The sequence below is a fragment of the Astyanax mexicanus genome, chromosome 6 (assembly GCF_023375975.1).
Source record: "Astyanax mexicanus isolate ESR-SI-001 chromosome 6, AstMex3_surface, whole genome shotgun sequence".
Lineage (NCBI taxonomy): Eukaryota > Metazoa > Chordata > Actinopteri > Characiformes > Acestrorhamphidae > Astyanax > Astyanax mexicanus.
Window position 1 is genome coordinate 39380563 of NC_064413.1, and position 25366 is coordinate 39405928.

The 25366-nt window shown below is 39.2% G+C and overlaps 1 protein-coding gene across 6 annotated transcripts in view; it reads right to left on the reverse strand.

Annotated features, from left to right (window-relative positions):
- Window positions 1–25366, reverse strand: part of myh14 (myosin, heavy chain 14, non-muscle) — a 55994-nt gene that overhangs the window by 11649 nt on the left and 18979 nt on the right. For 3 of the 6 annotated variants that reach the window (XM_022673495.2, XM_049480041.1, XM_022673493.2), the window contains 28 exons: window positions 23901–23993; window positions 23744–23807; window positions 22697–22795; window positions 22428–22571; window positions 21011–21225; window positions 20718–20870; window positions 20375–20548; window positions 16708–16881; window positions 16488–16602; window positions 15798–15869; window positions 13487–13692; window positions 13237–13358; window positions 12910–12979; window positions 9856–10016; window positions 9625–9733; window positions 8776–8907; window positions 8415–8621; window positions 7227–7364; window positions 5379–5502; window positions 5025–5196; window positions 4704–4916; window positions 3479–3623; window positions 3107–3313; window positions 2258–2362; window positions 1986–2138; window positions 1584–1832; window positions 870–1082; window positions 111–323 (listed from right to left, as the gene is read on the reverse strand). In XM_022673495.2, coding sequence (XP_022529216.2) covers window positions 111–323; window positions 870–1082; window positions 1584–1832; window positions 1986–2138; window positions 2258–2362; window positions 3107–3313; window positions 3479–3623; window positions 4704–4916; window positions 5025–5196; window positions 5379–5502; window positions 7227–7364; window positions 8415–8621; window positions 8776–8907; window positions 9625–9733; window positions 9856–10016; window positions 12910–12979; window positions 13237–13358; window positions 13487–13692; window positions 15798–15869; window positions 16488–16602; window positions 16708–16881; window positions 20375–20548; window positions 20718–20870; window positions 21011–21225; window positions 22428–22571; window positions 22697–22795; window positions 23744–23807; window positions 23901–23993 — 4242 coding nt within the window. The remainder of the gene's footprint in view (window positions 1–110; window positions 324–869; window positions 1083–1583; window positions 1833–1985; window positions 2139–2257; window positions 2363–3106; window positions 3314–3478; window positions 3624–4703; window positions 4917–5024; window positions 5197–5378; window positions 5503–7226; window positions 7365–8414; window positions 8622–8775; window positions 8908–9624; window positions 9734–9855; window positions 10017–12909; window positions 12980–13236; window positions 13359–13486; window positions 13693–15797; window positions 15870–16487; window positions 16603–16707; window positions 16882–20374; window positions 20549–20717; window positions 20871–21010; window positions 21226–22427; window positions 22572–22696; window positions 22796–23743; window positions 23808–23900; window positions 23994–25366) is intronic. The other 3 variants (XM_022673497.2, XM_049480042.1, XM_049480043.1) reach the window with 1 other exon arrangement.

Genomic DNA, 25366 nt, shown 5'->3' on the forward strand with positions numbered 1-25366 from the left:
AGTATAGTAGTCTATAGTAGTTACAACACAACAATTTTGGGAGGCAGCCCTTTCGATATCCAAGCCTTACTTTTTACTTACTAGTTACATGGATAAGCTTCAGCAGGTACCTGTTTGTTGAGGGCCCTTCTCTTTTCCTCTCCTTTCTCTTCTTTGGCACTGATCTCTCGCTCAAACTGAGCACGGAGGGCCTGCAGTGTGACCTCTAGTCTGAGACGGGAGTTCTCTGCCTCACCCAGTTCCTCCTCCAGCTCCTGCGTCTGCTCCCGCAGAGACTGCGCCTCCACCTCCAGAGCTCGCCGAGAACGTTCCAGCTCATGAACCTGACACAAGGTCAGAAACAAAATACCATATGTATATATATATATATATATATATAGGAATATATGTTAGGGATTACATTTATTTTTTTATTTTCCAAAAGGCAAAAACATTATGTTCTCCCTAATTTACAAGGCCAATTACCCAACCCACTCAATAGGACCCAACACCAATAGGGTGAAGACTAGCACACTTTTTGAACTGCTGCTGCTGGTGCTTGAAGGAAAGTGCAGTGACTCGGTTCAGATACATCAGCTCACGGATGCCATGTGCTGAGCTACATCACCCTTTGGACTGAGTGCAAGGCCAATTGTGCTCTCTCTGGGCTCCGGTAGCCGATGGCAAGCTACATAAACAGGATTCGAATCGCCGATTTCTTGATCATAGTGTCAGAGCTTAGCCTGCTGGACCACTCGGTGCCCCAAAAACATTACCAGTTGAACTTAATTATTACAAGAAGTATAATTACAATATAATTTACTGATTTAACCATTAATCAATCCACCTTTTGTGTTATTTAAATGTGTTTAGTGAAAGACAAGCCATACGTTCTTGCCCACGTCATCCTGGGCGTTGACTAGCTGCTCCATGTCAAGGCGAAGCTGTTTATTGGTTCTCTCTAGCTCATCACGCTGCTCTGATGCTTCTTGTAACTCTCGGGACAGAGCTAGAAAGCGGGTCTCTTTCTCCCGGCTCTCGGCCTCTGCACGGTCTCGCTCTTCAGCCAGTCGGGCACTCACTGCCTTCTCCTCTGCCAAAGACTGCATGAGCGACAAAATAGCAAAAGATGCATTCAGGCATGGAAGCAGGTTATGAGGGTTTTAATGATCAGTCATGGCAAATATAGGTTCCTATCACAAAACTGCTCTACATCTTTTTTCACATAAATAGCTTTTAACACATAAACAGAATACAACAATGCTATGCAATACTTTAACTCTGCCAAAGTGCATTGTGAACATAGAGCAGTACAATGTGATGCATGACTATTAATTATGTCATGCAATTTCCCGGTTCAAATATTACCATCTCTGAGCAAGCATTTGTTAACTATCAAGCTTCAGATTACGCAGCAACACAGACATTGTTCTCTGTATTCTTTTTTAATTTTCACCTGAAATACTTCACACATATTGTGGGAACAATAAATCATGAACCCAGCATTGTGTATTGATACATATTGTAGAGTAAATGTATTGATATACTCCTAGTAAATGACTTTATTTCACCTAAGACAGGTTCGTCAGTTCTCCCTCTCTCACCTGATCAAATTTCTTTTGTCTCTTCTCCAGAGCAGTGCAGTTCTGTCTCTCCCTCTGCAAAGCGATGGTCATGTCCTCGATCTCCTCCCTCAGGCGCTCCTTCTGACGCTCTACTCGATCTTTCTCCTCCTCCTTGGCTCTTTCCCTTTGTGTGGCACTGTCCAGCTCCCTCTGCAGCTTCCTCCTGCTCTCCTCTCCTGCCTCCACCGCTGCATTCACTTCTTCTGACTGTCTCTTAAGATCAGCAAGCTGAGAATAACATGAATATCATAAAGAATCACAAAAAACAAGTGACAAGCACCTAATGCAGACAAATAACTTTACTTCTGACAAAAATAGATTAATAAAAAAGAATGTGTTTGTCTACAAGACAAATTGTGTCTGTGTGTGTGAATTACAAACCTGTTGTGTGTACGTTTGGATCTGACGTGAGAGCTCCCTGGTCTTTTCCTGCTCCTCCTCCAGTCTCTCCATCAGAACAGCTTTCTCCTCTTCCAGAGCTCGCACACGAGACCCGAGCGCCAGCTTCTGACGCGTCTCATCCTGCAAGAGCTCCTAAAGCACAAAACATATTAACATATACATACACAGACTTCAAATTAGTTTATTAATCAATTTTGTGTCCTGTTTTACCTTAAAATGCAAAATGTACATACAAACTGACGTATGCTTACCTGAGCATCATGTAGCTGGCTCTCCAGACTGCTGACCTCTTTGCTCAAACGAAGGGATTTGGTGTCAGATGAAGAAAGAGAGCTGGAAAGAGACTCTATTTCCAACTATAAGAAAAATAAAGAGGAAAGAGAGAAGTACACATTTAAAAACATGAAACCCTAAAATTCTAAAAATAAAAAATGTTAGGATCTGCTTACATCCTGTAAAAGCACTGTAAAGGATTATGTGGGCGAATATGACATGCCTTTTGATTAGGGTTCTTATACTAAAACTCTTAATAAATTTGATCCTTTGAATAAAATTTCAGAAACCACTGCAGCTAATGCTCCACTTTTATTGGAGGTCATTTTTACCAGCCAATTATAATCAGATTTTTTTTAATTCAGAGGCCTGTTTGAGGAACAGTTAATCTAACTTTAACTTTAACAACACTGAAACTAGAGATGGCAGTGGTCTAATAATCTGTGCATTAAGCTGATATCAGCAGAATTGACGATTCACTGCCAAGATAGCAATGAACGTTGACGTCTATGGTCTGGGTTTTTATAGTCAATGGCGGAAGATAGCAATATGATATAAATGTACCTGAACACACCTCACTTCCAGACCACCACCCTGTTTGGAGAGCTCTGGTGTAGCTATATTCATTCAGCGGCTTTGCTATTCAAACTAAGCTGGCACAAAGCGGGAAAATAGACTATTGGCAGGGTGTAAGATAGCAAAGAGCATCGCAGCACACGGTGTAAGAGAGGGCCCTATGTCTTTTTTGGCATTGTTTGAGTAGGTTTCTAAATTTATCTAAAATTATCTCAACCTATCCCTCCATTTATCTGATTCTCCTTCTGTACCTGGAGTTTGTGGAGCCTGTCCTCCCTCTCCTCCCTCTCCCTCTCAGCCTGGGCCAGACGGGCAGTGAGCTCCTGGAGCTGCCCCTCTGCTCTCTTCCTGCCCCTCTCGCTCTCCATCTTCCCTCCCTGCAGGGTCTTCAGCTCGGCCGTCAGATTCACACGTTCCTCCTCCAGTACGGCCTTCGCCTTCTCCAGAGACTGACGAGACTAAGAGGGAAAACAGAGACCAGTTACAACTGTAAAATTCATAGATGGACATAAACGTATAAATGTAAATACACGTATGCACACAACTTCTAATAATCAGCTAAGCTTACTTCCTTATAGAGCAATATTAAAAAACACGATCAGAATTCAGAACAATAAGCTCACTCTCTTGGCATTGTCCAGCTGCTCCTGGAGGGACTCAATAGCTGCACTGTGTTTGACTCGGAGTTCTGAGAGCTGGGCTTCATGACGCCTAGTGTCCTCCTCAACCAGCCTCTGGAGCTCTGATAACTCAGCCTCACGCCGAGACCTACACACACACATGCGAGAGATCAGAGGATTACAGGTTTGCTAGTTTAAAATATGCCATCAGATTATGGCTACTTGGGAAGAGAAAGGCGAGAAGGGGAAAAAATATTTTTGTAATGTTATACAGTCGCGTGCAAACGTTTGGGTACCTCTGTTCAAGCTTTGAGTTTCCTTTCTAGCCACTTGCAAACAGTTCTCTTTAAAACAGTTTGTTCCCAAATGTTCTGTTAATTGTCATATCTTGAATTACATCACAAACATCAGTGCACTTTGTCCTGTACAGCTGCTAAAAGGAGACAATGGCAGCTGATTATTGTGTGAGGTTTTGACAGTCTTCAAAAATTAACACACGCACACACAGATTTTTACATTGTATATACAATATGAAACATCGACAGGAAACAAATTATTTTCAGAAGATTGTCCAATTTGACATACAGTTAATTTCTCAATGGAATGTAACATTTTCTCCCCAAATTTAGGGATAAAGAAAACGTCTTTTTCAAATATGCACACACTCTGAGATTGAACAATACATTTTATCACCTGTTTAGCTTTTGTTCTACTCAGTCCCCCAAGACCAAATCCATACACTGCTAGTCTGTGCACATGTCCCAGATTCCCAAACACTAGGACTATCAGCTGCTATTTAAATCCCAGACTTTTAATATTACCGACTGGTGTTTGGTACCTCACCATTTTTAAAATATTGAACTTCCCCAAATACAAATCAAATGCACAATATTATATACAGCTCTGGAAAAAATTAAGAGACCACTTCAGTTTCTGAATCAGTTTCTCGGATTTTGCTATTTATAGTTATTTGTTTCAGTAAAATGAACATTGTTGTTTTATTCTATAAACTACAGACAACATTTCTACCAAATTCTAAATAAACATATTGTCATTTAGAGCATTTATTTGCAGAAAATAGAAAATGGCTGAAATAACAAAAAAAAAATGCAGAGCAGACATTAAATAATGCACTGCTTTTGAATAACTTTATGCCACTCCTGAAAGGTGAGTGAATGGATGAACAACAAAGTGAAAGGTTATAACACACACACACACACACACACACCTGAGCTCCTGTTGGGCAGCGGTGGTGTCCAGTGTGTCCTCCAGTTCAGTCCTGAGGGCCTCTAATTCCTCACCCAGATCCCTCCTTTGCTTCTCAGCCCTCTCTCTCATCCCTCGTTCATTATCCACCTCCTCCTTCAGCTCTGACACCTGAGACATGGCCTCCCTCAGAGCTCTCTGAGCCTCTGCACGCCGAGCGCCCTCCTCTTCCAGCCTGATACACACAAACACACACAACACACTCACTGATGAAACGTGCAGATTTTCAAATAGCTACTTCTGTGTGTATTTCTGTGCATACAGTATCTGTGTGTTTATGTACCGTGACTGCAGTGTGGTGATCTCTTTCTCTCTGTTGGACAGGCTGCTGCGGAGCTCAGTCACAAGCAGACCCATATCAGTGAGCTGCTCCTGGGCATCCGCTGCCTCACTCTCCATGCGCCTCCTCCATTTCTCCTGCTCCAGACGACCCTGCTCCTCTCGCTTCAGACGCTCTGGGAGACGAGAGCAGGAGAGACTTCATGAAATCAGTAAAGACTACTCCACATCTACTCTTCATAACTGATAAATCAACTGCTCACATACTGTTAATGAGATCAGAGCAGAGCTCAGTTAATAACTAAAATAAATATTATAATATAATCATATCAAAGGAAACATACGGGTGGGCTCTTACCTTCTAGGTCAGCAATGACAGCTTCCTGTTTGTTCTTGAGCTTGTTGAGACTCTTCACCTTCTCCTCCTCTTCAGTCAGCTGGTCAGTCACCTCATTCAATCTTTCCTCGAACTGCTTTTTCTCCTGAGGTTAATAAAAAAACAAAGGTACAGTGTCAATGAAAAAAGAAGCAGAATGAGGACTAATTTTGTAATTTATTTCATTTATACATGAAGCAGAAGCCATTTGAAGGATAAATAAGTGATTTTGATGCTCTCAGAATGTGTCCCTAAGATACATAGTTAATATTATTAATTAGGAAAAGAACTAAATTGTAAATGAATCTTAATAGATTCACAGGTTTTGCAATATTTAAATGCTAAATGAAACTTCACATCTAACAACACATTTTACTAGACTATTAAAAGTCTGCATTATAGAACTGCATTATATTTTATTTATTTAACTAAATACGTAAACAAATTTTTTCCTTTCCATGTATAACCCTATAAGAGTGTAATTTCTCACCATGTAAAACAGTTTAATCTTTCTGACATCATTTTGAGGTTATTTTGCCTTTCAATGTTTTAAGATTAATTCTTTAATCGTCTCCCTTTTTCAATTATTAGTCAATATTTTCATAATTATATGTTAGATATTAATTATAAAATATAATTGGTGGTGTCAATCGATTAAAAAAATTTATCTGATTAATCACAACAAAATTCTGTGATTAAGTGCGATTAATCACATTGTTTTTCTTCAGACACGAATTTTTATTTGGGATATTTATATGTAAATAAAATAATGAATGTAAGAAATGTAAAATGCAATTATATGTATATTAGTGGTGTCAATTAAAACACTAGTATATACTTAGTATATATACTTGTATGTTTGAGGGGAGATAAAATCAACGTAGGGTGCTGGAAAAAAGAATGCATGATATATTGAATTGTAAATGTCTTGTAAATGAGTTTGGTTGTGAGGATTTCTGAATTCAAACTTAAAATAGGAGCAGGGCAGGAAAGCACAGGTCTGTGTGTGTGTGTGTGTGTATGTGAGAGAGAGAGAGAGAGAGAGAGAGAGAAACAAAGCTCAGGTCTGAGCTGGAAGTTCAGAGTGCGCCGTTCAATCGTTCAGCCAGACAACAGATCAGTGCGTTGGGCGGGGGTGGGTCAGATTACAGCGGAAGTTGGGGTTAAACTTGGTTCCTTAATTAACTTGCATTTAAAAAAATAGTAACGCGTTACTGATTCTAAATTAACAGCGCGCGTTAACGCTTTAACGTTGCCACCCCTAAATATTATATAAAAGTATTTGCCCCAGTGCCAAGACCAGATTAATCTGATGTGAAAAGTAGCTATTTTTGCACAAAATCTTTAATCCTGTCATATTTAATCCTATTCTATGTATATATATATATATATGACTATGTTATTTTCAGTACACAGTAATGGTGGCTGATGCTAGCATTATAGGATGTAAACAGAGGTTTTTAATAAGCTTCTTGTGCACTTTTTAAGTTACTAATGACTCGTTTTAAATGTCAGGGCTCTCCGAATTCTAGCAAGGAGGTGTGGAGCTACTTTGAGCCTGAATAATGGTGGAAAAAGCGAATTTGCCCCGTGTCACGCAGTCTTAAGGGTGTTTGGACAAACTGTTAAAAGTTCTGGATCTCGGAACGCTGTGGGAGAACTGAGGTGTGCATTTTATCGAAGGTAAATACTTTTTATCATGTTTTACTACACCTAAAGTCCATTTTACACCAGAGTTCTCCTTTAAAGTGTAGCTGCTGTGATAACGCTCTTATTTAAGTAGTTATCTTGATAAACAGTGTGACAGTATTTTGGTCTAAGCTGTGAGACCTTGCTCAGTCGGTCTCTCTGCTCTCCGGCAGTCATGGTCTCCGTCTCCAGACTCTTCACTTTGGTTTCCAGGGTAACCTTCTCCAGCAGGAGCCTCTGCCGTGCCCCCTCCTCCTCCTCCAACTGCTCTTCTAAATCCTGCGGGGGAGAGAGATAGAGACAGAGAGAGAGGTACAGAACACATCATAAACAGCACAAGAATAATACCAGCAGAACAAGATAGCTTTGTTTGATTGGGACAGTTGGCAATTCTAGCTGGCAGTAAATGGAACAAGAGTATAAGCTGCCAACAGCTACAATAAACCATGGCAAATTCTGTGGTGTTTAAAGTTAAACATTTAGAAATCAAGGACAGTTTTGGTGTTTTTTAATATTTTTGCTCTGTTTTTAATTTGGAATTTTACTTAATAATATTGTTTAATATAATGCTTGGGTTGTTTTCAATTCACATCACATGTTTTGCATTTTAATATAGTAATATACATTAAGAAACAACACTGTTAGGATGCATGATGAGTCTACATAGAATACAAAATACATACCAACCCGAGAAAAAAACTAAAAAACTAAAAAATGTTGAGCATATTAATGCTAAGGCTATAGAGGTTTTGCCTTTTGTTTTATTTAAATAAATACAAAATATCAGACTTTCTGCTATTATACTGCTGTCACTTTGGCAAATAGCAATTTTGCTCAACACTGATTGGATAAGAAAGGGCTAAGAAACATGGAAGGGCTTAGGAACATGCTATTGGAAGTAAGAGAAACAGGACAGCACATGTATGATGTACAGCATCGTTATATGGCTGTGTGATTTCTGAGCAAGTCCTAAAGGCATAAACATTCGTGTTATATTCTTGAACCAAATATACAGACTGGAAATCGGAGATTCTTCTTTTGATTTGTTTATAGAAGATTCAGCACATGGACTATGTCTAAGAGGGCAGCCTGTTTGTTGGTTTTTGGTCCAACATTTCATAAGACAAATCAAATGTCTATATATTTACAATAAAATCAACATTTTAATTAATTCTAAAAGCGAGCTCCAACAGGCCTGGGTGTTTGTGGAAGGGGAGAGGAATCTTCTTTCTGGCACCAAAGCAAATCAAACATATCTGCCTAACAGGCAGCACCGTACCAAACCAATTGCCAATCATCTAGTAAACGACACACCTTTAATTTACTCACCTGTACATGCTGCTGCATTCGCTTCTTCTCGTTAGTTAACTGCACACCTCTCTCTTCCTCTTCCTCTAAGCGGCCTTCAAGCTCCCCCAGCACATCCTCCAGCTCCTGCTTACGGCTGGCCAGTCGTGCTCTCATCTCCTCTGCCTCAGCGAATAACTCAGCCTCTGCCTGTAGCTGGTCTGTAAGCACGGCCTTCTCTTCCAACAGCTAAAAGGCGTTAATAAAAAAGCACAGCAATAAAAAAAAAAAACAACAGTCAGCACATTCTATTTATTCACTAAATTAGCAAAATGGCAAAAAACACTGCTGCAACTGCACCAGAGAAACAGACAGAGAGAGAGAAAGTGAAGAACTGAACTACCTGTTGGTGTTTTCTCTCCAGTTCATTATATTCATGCTCCACTTTGCCCAGATTGTCTTTGGCTTTCTGAAGCTCTGCTTCCCGAGCTTGAATTTCCTCATCCTGCCGGGTCACCTGCAACAGTGGCTTCACCTAGGCGTACAAAATCAGTGGTCAAAGGGACAATACTTAATGAAACAACAAAAATGTGAGCATGTGATCAGAAAAAAAGACCCACACAATATCGAATGGAGCTTTTGTTATGGGTCTGTCACAATAACTACATTACTGACCAATCATAGACATCAGTAACTCACAGATGTCTTTTTGCTGACCTTAATATTGTCTATTGTGTTTTTATGTGCATGTTTGTTTATATTAGAATGATCATCAGCAGTATTTTAGCCAGTCATGCTACTCTGCTCTCTTGTCTGCTGTCTTTTCTTAAAGACTTTATTATTCCAGAAAGAAAGCTTGGAAATTTAAAGCAGCTCTGGTGTGGTGAGCCTTTTTAAAATAAGAAGGAGCGGGTATGCTCACTTGGTTTAAGAACAGTGGAAAAACAAATTAACTATATACAAAGAAATGTTTATCATAAGCATAACCATCCAACCCTCTTATACTAAATGTAGCCATAAACTGAACATTTAAAATTGCCATATGCAACATGTAGCAGTAACTGGTTTCACACTTCTTACATGCATTTCCTGGACAGTAAAGACAGTTACCCCACAAAATTAAGTTCAGAATAAACAGTAAACTGTAACAAATGACCTGAGACGTTTGTCCCTATTATAAATGTGCATGACATTGCAATAAGAAACTTTTTATTGAAAGCACTTGTATTGGCGTAGCTCTATTGTTCATTACCTTGGTAAAGAGTCTCCACCACTGCCAGTTGCGCAGCTTCAGGTACGCGGCGCAGTTTCTCTGCATCACCCGCAGTGCACTTAGCTGCTGCTGCTTCTTTAGGAACGCTCTTTAATCAAACACATAATCAATTACTGTACTTGATTCACCACAAGCACTGTGGTTAAATTTTAGCAAAACTGTTTAAAATACAACACACATACACACATATAAAAACATGTACAAACACACCTCCTGGCAAGGTATCCCCGGGCAGCGCTTTGGAAGCGAATGATGGTGTCAGTGATCTTCAGGTCTCTCTCCTCTTCCAGGTGTGCCAACACTCCAGCACGGAAAAAGACTTTACTCTGGCCAACCCGGAACAGATTCCTATCCAGCTCCAGAGCACTAATCTAAAACACAATTACACAGCAGTTTATTTCAACAGAATTATATACAGGTAGATCAGGGTTTCTCAACCAGTGGGCCGCCAACCCCCAGGGGACCGCGAAGCACTCTCTAGGGGTCCGCAGGCTCATCCTCAGAGGAAGACAGTAGTCTGTGGTGAGCACTTTAAATCAGGGGTCTTGTCAGTGGCCCACAACTTGAAATCAATTTTAGTGTTAGTGCGGCTTGCACGCAAGAAAGACGCATCCTCTCTAGGGCTGGCCCGAATAGCGTTTTTTGAGCTCCGGATATTCGGCACTGATTCGAAGCGAATATTCGAATATTAGTTTAAAAAAAAAGAGGTAAAAAAAAAAAAAAAAAAAAAGCAAATCACGGCCCCTTTAATCCACTGAAAAATGTTCAATTTGCTCTGACCGACGAGACATATTCACCCCGGATTTTTGGTGTTTTTATCCCGGATTTTTGTGTTTTCACCCCATATTTTTTCTGTGTTTTTAGCCCAGATTTCTTTGTGTTTTCATCCCGGAATTTCTGCTGCCCTACACCGCGGCTTATCCGCTGCGTAAGCAGGCTAGGAGGCTGCTGCTGCACGGTTTCTCCGCTGCGCAAGCCAGCCCAGTAAATTGCTGTTTGTGTTTTCACACTTAGGCTATTTGCTTAAAAAAACAAACAAAAAAAAACGTTTGTTCAGGAAGTATTTTATTAAACATTGTTAATTATATTAGAGGACAGTCATTGTAAACTGTACTTGGTCTATTTCGGTTAAAGGATTGTGCAGGGCATATTACTGATTTTGTATTTTTGCACTTGGGCTATAAGCTCAATATTAAATATTTCGTTTGTTTAGAAATTATTTTATATTTTTAAACCATGTTAAATTATATTAGAGTAGAGGAAAGTCATTGTTAATGACGTTATTGTACTTGGTCTATTTCGGTTTAAGGATTGTGCAGGGCATAGCCGTATTACTGATTTTGTATTTTTGCACTTGGGCTATAAGCTCAATATTAAATATTTCGTTTGCTTAGAAATTATTTTACATTTTTAAACCATTTTAAATTATATTAGATAAGAGGAAATTCGTTCAGACATCATTTTTGTAGGCCAGGCTTTTGTAACCGATTTAGCCCCTACTGTTGCCACATTACCCCTTACGTTTTATTATATAAATCAGTTTCGAAGAGCCTGCATTTTTTTTATCATGTATAATAGAGGTCTGCGCGAGACAGATTTTTAAACCCACTCTTCCACGCTCCCGCGTTTCTGTCTCGTTACCGCTCCGCAAAAAAATTGCTTCTTTTAATCCCGCGCCCGCCCGCCACATACACATTTCTGCCGCGAGAACAGAAGTGGTTAGAGTGAGGTGGAACTCTGGAAAGGAGAAAAAAAACGAATATCCGAATACCAAAATTAAAAACCGAATACCTACTCAACGAACGAATATCCGAATACCCGAATATTCGGGTCCAGCCCTAATCCTCTCCCGGTCCACCAGCACAGAGCATCCTATTCATTTCAACAGAGAGAGCTCCCGCATGAGCGCAGCCCCACCCTCCGGCAAAAAGTTCAGCTATGTGTATGAGAGGCATACGAGATACATACGAGAACAGCTGCCTTTTAACCACCGAGGAGAAGCTGAAAACGCATTTATAGAACTATAGATCACAGTGAGGTTGATTAAAAATCTTAACTTATGATTGACTACACCTGTTGCTTCTTTTTAATTAAAAACATCACGAATACGCCCACACGGATACGCCCACACGGCGAGCCGAGTCATCAGGTGTTCTGTTGAGTTGTGCTACCCTGTCAAACCGTGCTACTCTTATGTGTATATTTAAAGGTAAAAATACAAAGATAGAAGCACAATATTAGAGCATGTTTCCAGTAAGAAGTTCATGTACTATACTTGGATAGCCTTAATCACTATTTTAGGGTAAAGTTATGGTAGCAAGAGTTCATTATACTCTGTTTTTGAAACATTTTATTATTATTATTATTATAATTATTATTACAGTGTTAATTTTGACAACAAATTTGGATTTAGTTTTAGTCATAGTCTTGTGACAAAAATGGCATTTAGTTTTAGTCATAATTTAGTCATCTGAAATGTTTTTAGTTTTAGTCTAGTTTTAGTCAACTAACTATCATAAGAATACAGTCGACTTAAATTACAGTCAATTTAGTCGACTAAAATGAAAATGCTTTTTCATCAGTTCCCTTGAATTATTAACTACACACTTATAAAAATTAAACATTTATTACCTAGTTGTGTAATATTGTTAATGTTTAAATGTAAAATATATTTATATTTCTTTATGATTTTAATGTAAATTATTATTGTAGGTATGTGACTATAAATATTTTGTATTTAAAAATTTGTTTTAGAAATCGGGTCATAAAACATTTGAATGGTTAAATTATAGTTTGAACAGAGCTGTAGCAGTAACCCAGCACGCCGCGCTGCTTCAGGAGAGGCGGGTACTGATTGGTTGACTACGCCGCTTGTCCCGCCTCTCCACCTTCGCTAAAGTAGTAGTGATTGGATCTCTTCCTAACTGATCCCTACCTTTCACAGAACTAAATCAGTTCTGATTGGATTTCGTCCCTGCCAAACATTTTCATCTCGTTTTTATTTTTTTAATACTGTTTTTATATTAGTTATCATCTCGTTTTCGTCTTGAAAAAAAGCTTTGTTGATGAAAACTATGACGAAAATTATTCGTCATTAAAATTAACACTGTATTATTATTATTAGGGGGGCCTTGAAAAGGTTGAGAACCCCTGGTGTAGATGATACATATGATATGTCCATATGTGACTATTTAACTGATGAGGGAAATATGACTATTGGAACAACTTCCTGGAAGGAAAAAGGATTGGAGTGCTTGTACTCACCATGAGCTCACAGGCCTGTTTTCCATCCATGAAGGTGCGGGGTATAGCATTCGGAGTCAGAATCTCATACCTTACGCACAGCAGAAAGAGACAGCAAAAGGAGACAAAAGAACAGGAGGGAAAAAAGAAGAACAGCATTAGAGAAATTCTCTCCCTGCATTCAAACACTTGATTTGTCACGACATCACGGCAGGTACATACTCGAATAAAGAGAATCAGACTGAAGAGGACTGTGAGTACAACAGAATAAAGGAGCTGACAGGTGTTTCTGAATGCTCAGTGAGGCAGCTCAGCAACAAAAAGAGACACAAACACACACACACACACCTCTGTCTGAACTCCTGAAAGGGGATGCGGTTGGGGAAGCCCTGCCTGCAGATTCTGATTCCCTCCAGGACTCCATTACACCTCAGCTGATCCAAGACCAGATGAGGAGTCAACTTCCCTGCCTAAAAAGAGGAATTGAATAAAGCTTTAACATTACACAGGTGATGTTTGAGTGGCTTGTGCTGTCACACAACAGATACAGCAAACGATACACTATTATTACGAAACACCTGTACAAGCTCACTCTCACCCTCTTTTCATGGTTGGGGATGATACAGCGCAGGAAGTTGGGGTTGGTGTTGCGCAGTGTGGCCATCAGTTTGGTCAGTGACTCTTTGTACAGCTGTCCGACTGTCCGGAACATTCCTTTTTTTGTCTTCAATCCTGCTGCACCAAAAGTAACCGGCCCACTGTTCTCAGCAGATGCCACCTGGTCCATTCCGACAATCCTGTCCACTGAAGATCATAATCCATAATTATGATAAGATAGCAAAACAGTTATTCTGTTCTATGAAAAAAAAAACTTAAATTTAAATGTATTTATTTTCAAGCCAAACTGGCATGCATCATTTTCATCAGTAAATCGGTGAACACAAAGTGAGGTCAAAATATCAGGTGTTGGTACCATGCACAGTAAGAGGATACACTACAAAAAAGAAAAAATAATTTAAGTAAAATGATCAGCAAATGATTTTAGTAATCATAGCTCATCAATATCAATGGGTCTCCAATGGGGTAGAAGAGTGCTTAAGTATTTACTGTGAACATTAGAAAGCTTAGAAGAGTTTGTAGATTAAATATTGTATCAGGATCAGCTAATCCTTTTGATTCTTACTTTGAAATTGTAGAATTACAGGGGTTGGACAATGAAACTGAAACCCCTGGTTTTAGACCACAATAAATGATTGTCCCGACGGACAGTTCTGGTGGAAACAGAAGAGTTGAGGTAAACATTGAATTCTGCTGTGATTTGGGCAGCCGTGGTTTCATGTTTTTTTGGATACAATCCGGGTTAGCACGCGAACATCCCTTTCAGACAGCTTCCTCTTGTGTCCACAGTTAATCCTGTTGGATGTGGTTGGTCCTTCTTGGTGGTATGTTGATATTACTCTGGATACCGTGGCTCTTGATACATGACAAAGACTCGCTTTCTGGGTCACAGACTGAAAGATGTGCACTAAAATGACATGTGTTTCAGTTTCATTTTCCAACCCCTGTATGCTGTCTTTAAAGTCAGTTTGGAGATGATGAAAAAAAAAAAAAAATACCATCTGGGTCTGTGTAATTCATTTATTCTGACCAACTATCAGGTTTTTTGGGAAAAAAAAAAAACATTGGCTCAAAATACTGGCATCAAATTCACTGCAAAATCTGGCCACTATTAATGATCTGCATTTAAACTTAATGTATGTTCAGTAGGGGTGTAACGGAAGCTGTGATCTTTGTGAACTGTCACGGTAGGGGGGTCACGTTTAGGTTCGTGTAAACGTACACAGTATACACGGTACAGCCTATAGGAGACTCTCTCTCTCTCTCGCACATGGCATCTATCTTTGTCTCGCACACCCTCTCTCTCTCTCAATATTTTTAGGGTAAAAAAGTGTAGTTTAAGCAGTTAAGGTAATGCTGTTGTTTTTGTTTTTAATGAAGCACCACAATCAGGCTCATTGTTTGTTTGTTCCAACAAGATACAAAAGATGGAGCCTCTCATCATGACAATAGGAGAAAACCCTGCTTTCAAGTGTTTAATAAAAGTCCTCGAGCCCCGTTACAAAATTCCATCTCAAAAAACAAAACATGGTTATAATAAAGTTCCATTGTTATTATGAAGGTTAATAAAGCTGAGGCTATACAAAATGCCCAGCCTCTTTATTTTTTCACCAACCATACCGTAAACGTATCGTAAATCTACCGAACCATGAGGTTTATACTGAGGTGTGAACTGAACCGTGAATTTTCTGTATCGTTACACCCCTGATGTTTAGGTTTTCATACTGCTTAGTAGATACAGAAAACATATTTGTCATTTTAAATAAAAGCAAAATCCAATAATTATATATTAGTTATTGATGTATTATTATTAACAATTATGTATTTACAATTACATGTATGTACATGGTGCCAACATCACTGATAATCCTGTGAGGAGACACAATCCTTATTCTACTACTACCAGCACAGCAAACACACAAACTACACACTAATAGATAATATAAAAACAAATTAGAACAATCACATCAAAAGCTACATCTACAACACTACACAACTATTGTTAGTACTAAAGCAGCTCAAACCAAATAACACATTAAAAACTGCTACTCAGCTACTGCAGCAACACACACACACACACACACATCAGTCACTATTTAAAAAAAGATTAATGGAAGAAAAAGAGAGAATAGAACAATGAATAAGAAAGAGAGAAAAGGGAAAGGGATGGAGAATAATGTACACATGTGGGCATGTGTGTACGAGGAGTTACAGAATGAGAAGATTTGTGCGAAATGGAGATAAGAGAGATAGTAATGGTGTGGAACAGACGAGAGGGAGGATAAACCTACTGCTGTCAGAGCCATTGGTCTGCAGTGTGGCATAGGAGTCAAAAAAGTAGACACGAGGAAGAGTCTGAATATCTGAGGGAGGGAAAGACAGAGGAGATAGGAGAAGAGAAGATAGGACAAGATAAGAGAAGAATAGAGACGTCATGAGAAGAAAAATATGAGAAGAAAAGAGATTTGTAAGAAATTAGTAGGGAAAAGAAGGAGAGAGATGAAAGGGTAAAGAAGGGAAGAGATGGAAGGAGTTGAGAAAAAAGAAAGAAAAAGAAAATAAGAGATGAAAAAAGATGAGAATAGAAAGAAAGACAAGTAGATAGATAAAAAAGTAAAAATAAATAAATAAATAAAAGTGTGACAGAGAGCAAGAAGCAGAGAGAAAAAAAAAATGTTACAAAATGTTAGAACAAGATAATAACAGAGTAATTTCAACATTAGTGATCAGCTAATCAATATTGTTAGTCAGAAAAATCATTGGACCTGTGATTAAGCATATCCTCTATCACCTCATATGACTCCTTCTTTACATATAGCTCAATGCTTACAGTATAAATGCCTTAAAAAGCAAAACGAACATTAAACCAACATAACAAGCACTTGACTGTGTGTGTGATTCCGAATTAATGCATAATTAGGACACATAATTAGATCACAGCTCATACTACCAAATATCCACATGCACACACATCTCCTCACCCTCTCTCCAGAGCTCGGATATGAAATGGTCAGAAGACTGGTGTAGAAGAGATGCTACATTATCATTCAGAGGATCCATATTCTTCACCAACCACTCATCTGCCTTATAGTCCACCTGAGAGAATGAATGACAGAGAATGTGAATACAAACCTGAATGTAGGTCCATCTACAAAGGACAGAGAGAGTGAGAGATGCACTGAAAGAGGAGTGAGATCAAACCTTTCCAGCATAGTGAATGATGGAGAAATCAGCCTCTTCACGCAGCTGCCGTGTCCGGTAGAATTTGGGATGTGAGCCTTGCTCAGCGGACAATTTGTCCACGAATGATCGATCTGTTGCGCGTGGAAACCAACATTCCTCATCTAACAGCGCCAGAACACCAGGGGGATGTGCCTGTAAAAACCACCAATGTAAAAATCAGATAAAAAAGCTCTGTATGCACTGATGCACAGCTGAAATATCAAACAAACACAATGTTTTAGACAAACACAATAGGACAGAAAGCCCTACACCAGGGGTCACTAATAGGCGGACCCAGACATTGTCCAATGTGGACCCAAACCGATAAATTACTGAGAAGGATTTAATTTTGATAGTGTTCATTTAAAGCGGCAGAACTTTTCTTGTCTTTACGGTTTGCGTGCTTTGTGGCGAGGTGAACTCACAGTAGGCGTGTCACGATTTCGATATTTCATCTAAATCGATCGAAATTATGTCATGGTCTCGAGCATCGAAGTCAAAAAGTGGATTGACGAGCCCTCACGCAAATGGCGCAGCGCACTGTAGGTCAAAGAACAGCCCTTTCTCCAGAGAATGTGGACATTCTCATCTTCTTAAAGGAAAACTTGAAAATATAAAAATAACAGTTGTTTTGTCTAGCCTCAAATATGTTAATAGTTTTGGTACCTTAAAGGGATAGTTCGGTATTTTTGACATGAGTCTGTATGGCATCATCATAACCAGTGTCGTGCATCCACACTGACTTACCCCCCACAGCGTCCTGTGAGCCGAGTTCTTGTCCAGTTTAGGTCAAAGCGAAAGTAGTCCGGCATGTTTGCTGGGGTCAGGAAAATAACTCCTTTTTCTTCCCAAAGTAGTAGGTGTTCAAAAGAGTGATTTATTTACATCACAAAAAACTAACCCTGCAAAAGTCACGCCTCGTAAATCACTTGGGTCCTACTTTCTCTCATTTCGTATCAGTGCGCGTCATTCTGACAGCGAGCTGCGCACGCGTCAACTTGTTCTGTGTTTTGGCAGTGCTTAGCAGCTGTGTTCAGACTAGCAACGCAAACGAGCTAACTTTAGGGAGAAGTCTATTGGCTTTTATAAGCTTTGTAAACACATATATATATATAGCTAGGTGTGTGTGTGTGTGTTAAAATGGTGCGGACTTGTGACTATCCAGGCTGTAGCAACAAAGATGTGGCTGATTCTCCGCAGAGTTTTCATCGTTTTCCTGTGACTGATGTTGCTCTGAGGAAACTTTGGGTACTAGCGCTGGGCATCCATGTGGACACAAAAGTGGAAAAAATAAAAAAGCTTCGTGTTTGCAGTGCGCACTTCAGCGATGATGACTTTTTATCCACATGTCCTGGACAACGACAGATGAAGAAACGGATTCTGAAGAAATCTGCTGTCCCTGCACCCCAGGTAAATAAAACTGTAGCCTACCGATGTTCTCTACAGCATTCACTCATAGCGTAAAAAAAGTTCTCAACACACCAGCATTCAGGAGTGCAGGGAAGTCACTGTTGTTTGTGATGCAAGCAGCTGCCCCGCTGACATCCTCATCAATGGATAGGTCTTGCATCTCGGGCATAACTAAGTCCCACTCGTGGCAACAGTAGCATTCCACCTCGGTCTGCATTATTTCGCACTTGAAACAAGTGCACCAGGATTTGTCGGCCACCCTGGGTATCGCAGCTCCAGCAGTGGCTCCAGTTTCATCTTCCACCACTTCTCTGTCCACCCTCTCTCTTTCTGCCCGATCTAATTCCATTTGGCGAAGTTCAACATCTGTATACTCGGGTTCATAAAGATATCCCCGTGGCTCTGAGCGGTGATCAATGTTTTCCTCGTCACTCTCGTAGTCAGACATGTTCTCGAGGCGAGAAGTAAACAAAGCGACCCAAACACGTAGGCTAGCTGTCAGGTTGCAGCGCTGCGCGCATTGATATGGAACGAGAGAAAGTAGGACCCAAGTGATTTACGAGGCGTGACTTTTGCAGGGTTAGTTTTTTGTGATGTAAATAAATCACTCTTTTGAACACGTACTGCTTTGGGAAGAAAAAGGAGTTATTTTCCTGACCCCAGCAAACATGCCGGACTACTTTCGCTTTGACCTAAACTGGACAAGAACTCGGCTCACAGGACGCTGTGGGGGGTAAGTCAGTGTGGATGCACGACACTGGTTATGATGATGCCATACAGACTCATGTCAAAAATACCGAACTATCCCTTTAAGGAGCATCTTTCTCTCAGATAAAGTTAATAATATATCTTTGTTAAAGAAAAAAAATTGTCATTCTCAGGGACCGAGAAAGTCTTAAAGTCTTATTTTTAATGTTTAACTGTTATAGTAGGATAGAGTTCAGTTTGTTCTATTATTTTTTACATGACTGTTCCAGTATTTTTTTTATTATTTATTTTGTTATGTGCACACTGCTGCTACCAAAAAAGCCATTAGATGGCATTACAAATATATCTTAATTAAATTATTTAAATTTGACCATTTACAGATGTTACAGAACACTTTGCATCACGTATATAAAGCCCACCTTTTGAACTAAGATATTGTAAATTTGATGAATTAAACCAATAAATGACCATAAATAATTCAATATCATAGAAATAGTCTAATTATTGTTTTATTAAACTATACAGTATTTCTGTGTTCAAGCAAATTCACATTCACTGTTTAGACAGCATAGAACAGAGCTGGGACTTTACTGTGAGATTCTACTGATATTAACGCGATTATCAATTCTGCTTATTGGTCCAACCATTTATTGTTTCCCTTTTGGATTTCTAATTACATTTTCAGCATGTTTGTTCATAAAAGAAATTCTTTGTCAGAGTAGATTATACGTTAATATATCTTCTAAATAAACACTGATCCTGAACACTCAACAATGTCTGCTTAATAACATTTAAAAAATGTTGAAACAATGCTCCTGTTTTGCAGGCTGGTTGACAAGCAAGAGCTATATGTGCTAACAATCTGGTTGTCATCATTTAAAATAAATAAAAGTTTCAGATTTAGTTCAATTATTTTAGTTAAATTAAAGCTGATGTCTGTAAGTTTTGAAATTAAGGGCCCTCTCTGGTGAGAACTGCAAAGAGCATGCGAAAAAATGATTTAAAACTGGGCAGATGTGATGCAGTCTCCTTTCAGAGCGAATTAATCCGATTTCAGGTTATGTTTAGTCAGAGAGAGAGAGTGCACTCAGTTAGAAACTTCACTTCAACTATACACTTTGTTTATACTGTGAGTGAATGAGCTACTGAGTTCTGAGTTTCCTCTTTTGAAGTCTCAGTTGCTCCACCAGCCGCTCGCGTTCAGTGAAACTGAGCCGGAATCTCTTTCAGAGGCTGTACATGTGACGTAAGTACGTAAAGACGATGAACATCAAACACAATATTTTGCCCCTTTTTCACTCAGAAATGCTTCTTTTTTAGTTTAGAAACAAAATAATATGGACTGCCACTTTAATATCATGCATTTTCAATGGAGCAAACCATTTGAAATTTTCTATTTCTTTTTCCATCCCTAACGAAGCGTGTCAGTATCATTTAATATCAAGTGCATTGACATTGCTGTATTATTATCAAAATCAAAATGACCTAACACACACACACACACACACACACACACACACAAACTGACCGGTCTCTCAATGAGATCAATGCAGGGCTGCAAGTCCAGGCCAAAGTCGATGAAGTTCCACTCAATGCCCTCACGCTGGTACTCCTCTTGCTCCAGTATGAACATGGTGTGGTTAAACAGCTGCTGCAGCTTTTCGTTGGTATAGTTTATACACAGCTGCTCAAATGAATTAAGCTGCAAACAGTAAAGAAGAGGAAAATATGGCAGTATGAGAGATGGGAGGAGGTGGATGACGGCACAGAGCAACATGACATTTCTAATGAAGGAATCAGATCAGGGGAAAAAAGAAATGGCCACCAAAGATGTTCCCTTATATCCCTAATATTCCCTATATCAGCCTTACTTGGAAGATCTCAAAGCCGGCGATGTCCAGGATGCCAATGAAGGAAGCTCCTTGCCTCTGTCTGCGGTCCAGCGCTCGATTGATACGGTGAACCAGCCAACGGAAGAGGCGCTCATAGGTGGCCTTTGCCAGAGCCTCTACCGCAAAGTCTGCCTGAATTCACCAAACCACAGAGAAACAATTCAAATCAAATTAAATCTTTATTGATCTCTCCGCTCCACATCTAAATTCAAAGTTCTCATAAATAAAATAAGCTAATCAATACCGCCTTATGCACACAAACGCACACACACCTGTTCCTTCGTCTGGGCCTTCTGCACATACTCGCGGCCCACTTTAATGCGAGGGGTGAGAATGGCTCTGCTGAACTCCAGCACGCTGATGCCCAGCAGGTGGCAGAGTTTCTGTGCAGCTGTGTCATCAGGCATAGAGGCCTGGTCTGAGTTCTTCTCCTTTTGAAAAGAAATGTTTCCAAACTGCAGCACAGAGGAGATCACCTTTAACATGGCTGAAAGAGAGAGAGAAAAGGAGAGAGCTTATTGGCTAAGGGTGAGCAAAATTATGCTGTTACAATGATTATGTTACGATTAAGTCTTATGGGTGAGGTAGATCAAGCTGCATCCTATTTTCTATTGCTGTGAGTGTAATAGAGATTAAGCCAAGAAGAAATGAATCTGGCCCTGGTAAATATTTCTAAATAACGATAGTTTAATAAATATCGCTATAATTTAAAAACAAATGTCCAGTATTTAAAAATATTTTTTTACAGCATCTATCACTGACTGACATTCATTATTATATTACATGAATTGGCAAAGACACTTTTGCCGAACGCAAAGACACCAGGTCTGTCATGATAATTACATAATCGACTTAACGGACTATAAATAAACATTTCCTCAATAACATTCAATTATCATGATCTTGTCTATTGTGTTTATTTTTATGTTTTTTTTTAACATACAGCTCTGGCAAAAAAAAAAAAAAAACAGACCACCTAAAAATGATGAGTTTCTTTGATTTTACCAAATTAAGAACCTCTGGAATATAATTAAGAGGAAGATGGATGATCACAAGCCATCAAACCAAACTGAACTGCTAGAATTTTACCACCAGGAGTGACAAAGTTATCCAAAAGCAGTGTGCAAGACTGGTGGAGGAGAACATGCCAAGATGCATGGAAACTGTGATTAAAAGCAGTATTATTCCACCAAATATGGATTCCTGAAGTTTTAAAACTTTATGAATATGAACTTGTTTCCTTTGCATTATTTGAGGTCTGAAAGCTCTGCATTGTTTTTTTCATTATTTCAGCCATTTCTCATTTTCTGCAAATAAATGCTCTAAATGACAATATTTTTATTGGGAATTTGGAATTTGTCTGTAGTTTATAGAATAAAACAACAATGTTCATTTTACTCAAACATACAACTATGAATAGCAAAATCAGAGAAACTGATTCAGAAACTGAAGTAGTCTCTTTTTGCAGAGCTGTACACAAAAAAGGTATAAATTTTTGTTGTCTTTAAAAGGTTATAATTGCTTTGTTATGCTATTCTATTATCATTGTGTCAGTGGCATTTAAATGGTCTTAAAATGACAATAATATTGTTTATCACAATAATTTCTGTGACGATCATCATACACAAAAGATTTTTTTATCCTGACAGGCCTAGGTTTGTCTGTATATCTTTTAAAAGAGTCTCTTACATGTGCACTCTTCTGGTGTGAATCCCATGATGCTCATGGAGTCCATAGTCTGAGTAAAGTTGTCTGCATCGCTCTGTCCTGGAACAGGTATTGAACCTCCACACAGGAAGCGGTACTGATCCGCACCGCCCAGGAGAAGCTCGCCTGGGGAGGCAGGAAAAAAATATCATCATTGATTTTAGAGCAAATGTACGGAGTGTATTTCAAGAGTGGGAATCTGTGTGTAGGTGTGTGAATGTCTGTCTCTCTAGATGCTGTCAACATTTCACCTTTCATGGCGTCAGAAGCTCCACAGAGTAACTGATAAAAGATATGGAAGGTTCTCTCATCTTTGGCCTGGCGGATGGCTCGAGATTTCTCCAGCAGGTCTGATTCACACTTGGTTAAGTTCACATACTGTATATAGCTGCAGGGAAATCAGAACTGTGGCAGAATTGTGGGACAAATGCAGCAGATCGGGAGATTAGCATTTTTCCTTCCTCTAAAATCCACCTTTTCTTGTTCTTTGTGAAATACGAAAACTCTTGAATTTGTGGCCTCGCCCACCTTGGCTCATGACCACCCACAGGCAGAAATGAAGCCAGGCAGACGCCATCTCGTCAGACAGGAGCTAACAGCACTAGGAACAGCATGGCAGTTCATTCCTGTGTTATTTGTGCAAATAACACATCAGTGCAAACAAATGGTTAGAATTTGTCTATGGAACACCACCAGCAAAGTACAATTGAGATAGGTAGGTGTATGTTTTAAACAGCTCGGTTTACACTAGCTAAAAGCAAAAATTTACCACAGAGTTTAGTTTCAACTACCTGGGCAGCTCTGCTGTGGCTCAGCCAACACAACCCGGGTGGATTTTTACTTTCTGGACCTGCATTACACACCTCTGTGTGTTTACATAGGTTTACATAGGATCTCCGGTGGATTTTGCGTTTTACAGACTCTAAGACTAGGTCAGTGGCTGATCTGCACATAGCAGGTCATTACACATGTTGTAAAGTAACATATGACATTGCAAATACTGTTATTAGTGTAAAAATGTCTTTATTTTAAAACATTTCTAACTGTTGTCCCTCTCGCTGGTGTCGCATTGCTGTAAGCCAATCAAAGGCGACATGTTTGCATGTATGAATATTCATGAATACGCCCGCACTCCTCCACAGGACTAAAGCAGCGTTATATCAGATCACCGGAGTACTTTTTTTCACCAAACTCAGCTCACGTGGCATTCATTCATATTAGAGACCACAACAAGACATTTTAAAATGAATAAAAAAAACGAAGGAAATGAGAAAATTTATAAAAATATCAAAGGATACAGGTTTCAATGTTGGCACCAACTATATATCCAGTCACGTCAAAATTGATACGGATAAATTTGCCCTGAAACACAGATCAAATTCACTTGAATTAAATCAGTATTTTGCATGATTTTAAATAAGCAACAGAGAGATAAAAGAGTGAAAAGAATCTTACAAATCTGGAGGAATTGTCGTTTTTGACTGTCTTGGCGTTACCGAAGGCCTCTAGGATTGGGTTAGCCTGCAGCAGCTGCCTCTCTAGCTCCCCCTACAGGACACAGAGAGCAATGGCTCAGAGATGGTACAACCTTGTCCAGCCAATAAGAACAACACAGCTCTGCTTTAGCACTGTGTATGATGCTGCAAAGCTCCAGCAACTACTACATGGTCATTTCTATACACGATATTGCAGGAGCATGAGGGAGCAGCCAGCTATTTTACATATCACAGCACACACACACACACACACACACACACATTACAGAAATGAAACAATGCATAGAGCTTTAATCTAAATGACAGCAGTTGCTGTGTAGGTATCCAGGCCAAGTACATAAAATCCTCTCTCAGTCCTCTTTGAATGTGTGTGTTTGTGTGTTTTTTCATTTAAAATGGATTTTCTACATAAAATAGCCATACAAGTGCTGTGATTGGCTACTGAAAGATGAAGAGCAAGTGCACATCAGCTCAGCCCACGCAGGACTGAGACTGCACGCCACTAAGCGTAGATGCGGATGGGTATGGATTACTAACTACGCAACAGCCAAGCTGTTCAAGAACTACACTGCCCCCTACAGGAGCACAGGCACAGCACACAGCCAAACCACTACCTTCCAACCAACTCAAAACCAGGCCATACTCACATACTGCACACTCTGTTAGAAAACAGGAATAAATGAGGGGGGCGGAGGGATGGACAAATGGGAAAACACGGTATAACGCATTAACATAAGTGAAAACACAAACAAAACAAGTGTTTAAAGGACCATATGAAAAACACTCACACAGACAGATAAATGAATTCACAATTAAACAAAGACAAAATGCAGTTAACATTAATATGGATTACAGAGTTTAGATCAGATTTGATTTAGTGTAGATAAGAAGGCGTGAGAACACACACAGATCCTCCTCTATTGAGTGTACAACCGCTAATCAGAAAAAAGTAGGGTGGTATGCAAAATGCTAAACAAAAGAAAAAATTGTTTTTTAAATGATTTATTTAGAAGTTTATTTTATTAGAACACAGTATTAACTCTAGATTTTTTATGGGGACAAGTTACGGCTAGTAATGTCCTAAATATATAATAATTGTATATAATTTGGTACAAAAGCAAAATCCATGAAAGGCTTTAAGGATCAAATATGGGGAAAGATACCGATACAAAGCAGATCTCTGCAATATGTCTCAAGTTCAAGTACATCTACAGCTGAAGGTTATTACAAGTGCCTGTATAAATGTAGTATTTGACTCAGCATTGTCTTTTTGTTATTATTATATGGGATTAAAAAAAAAAAATATATATATATATATATATATATATATACACTGTATATTGCCATTTCGCTAAACAAACAAAAAAAAAGATATTACTTTTGATTCAGTATGAATTTACTGTGTATTATCCTAGGAATAAAAAG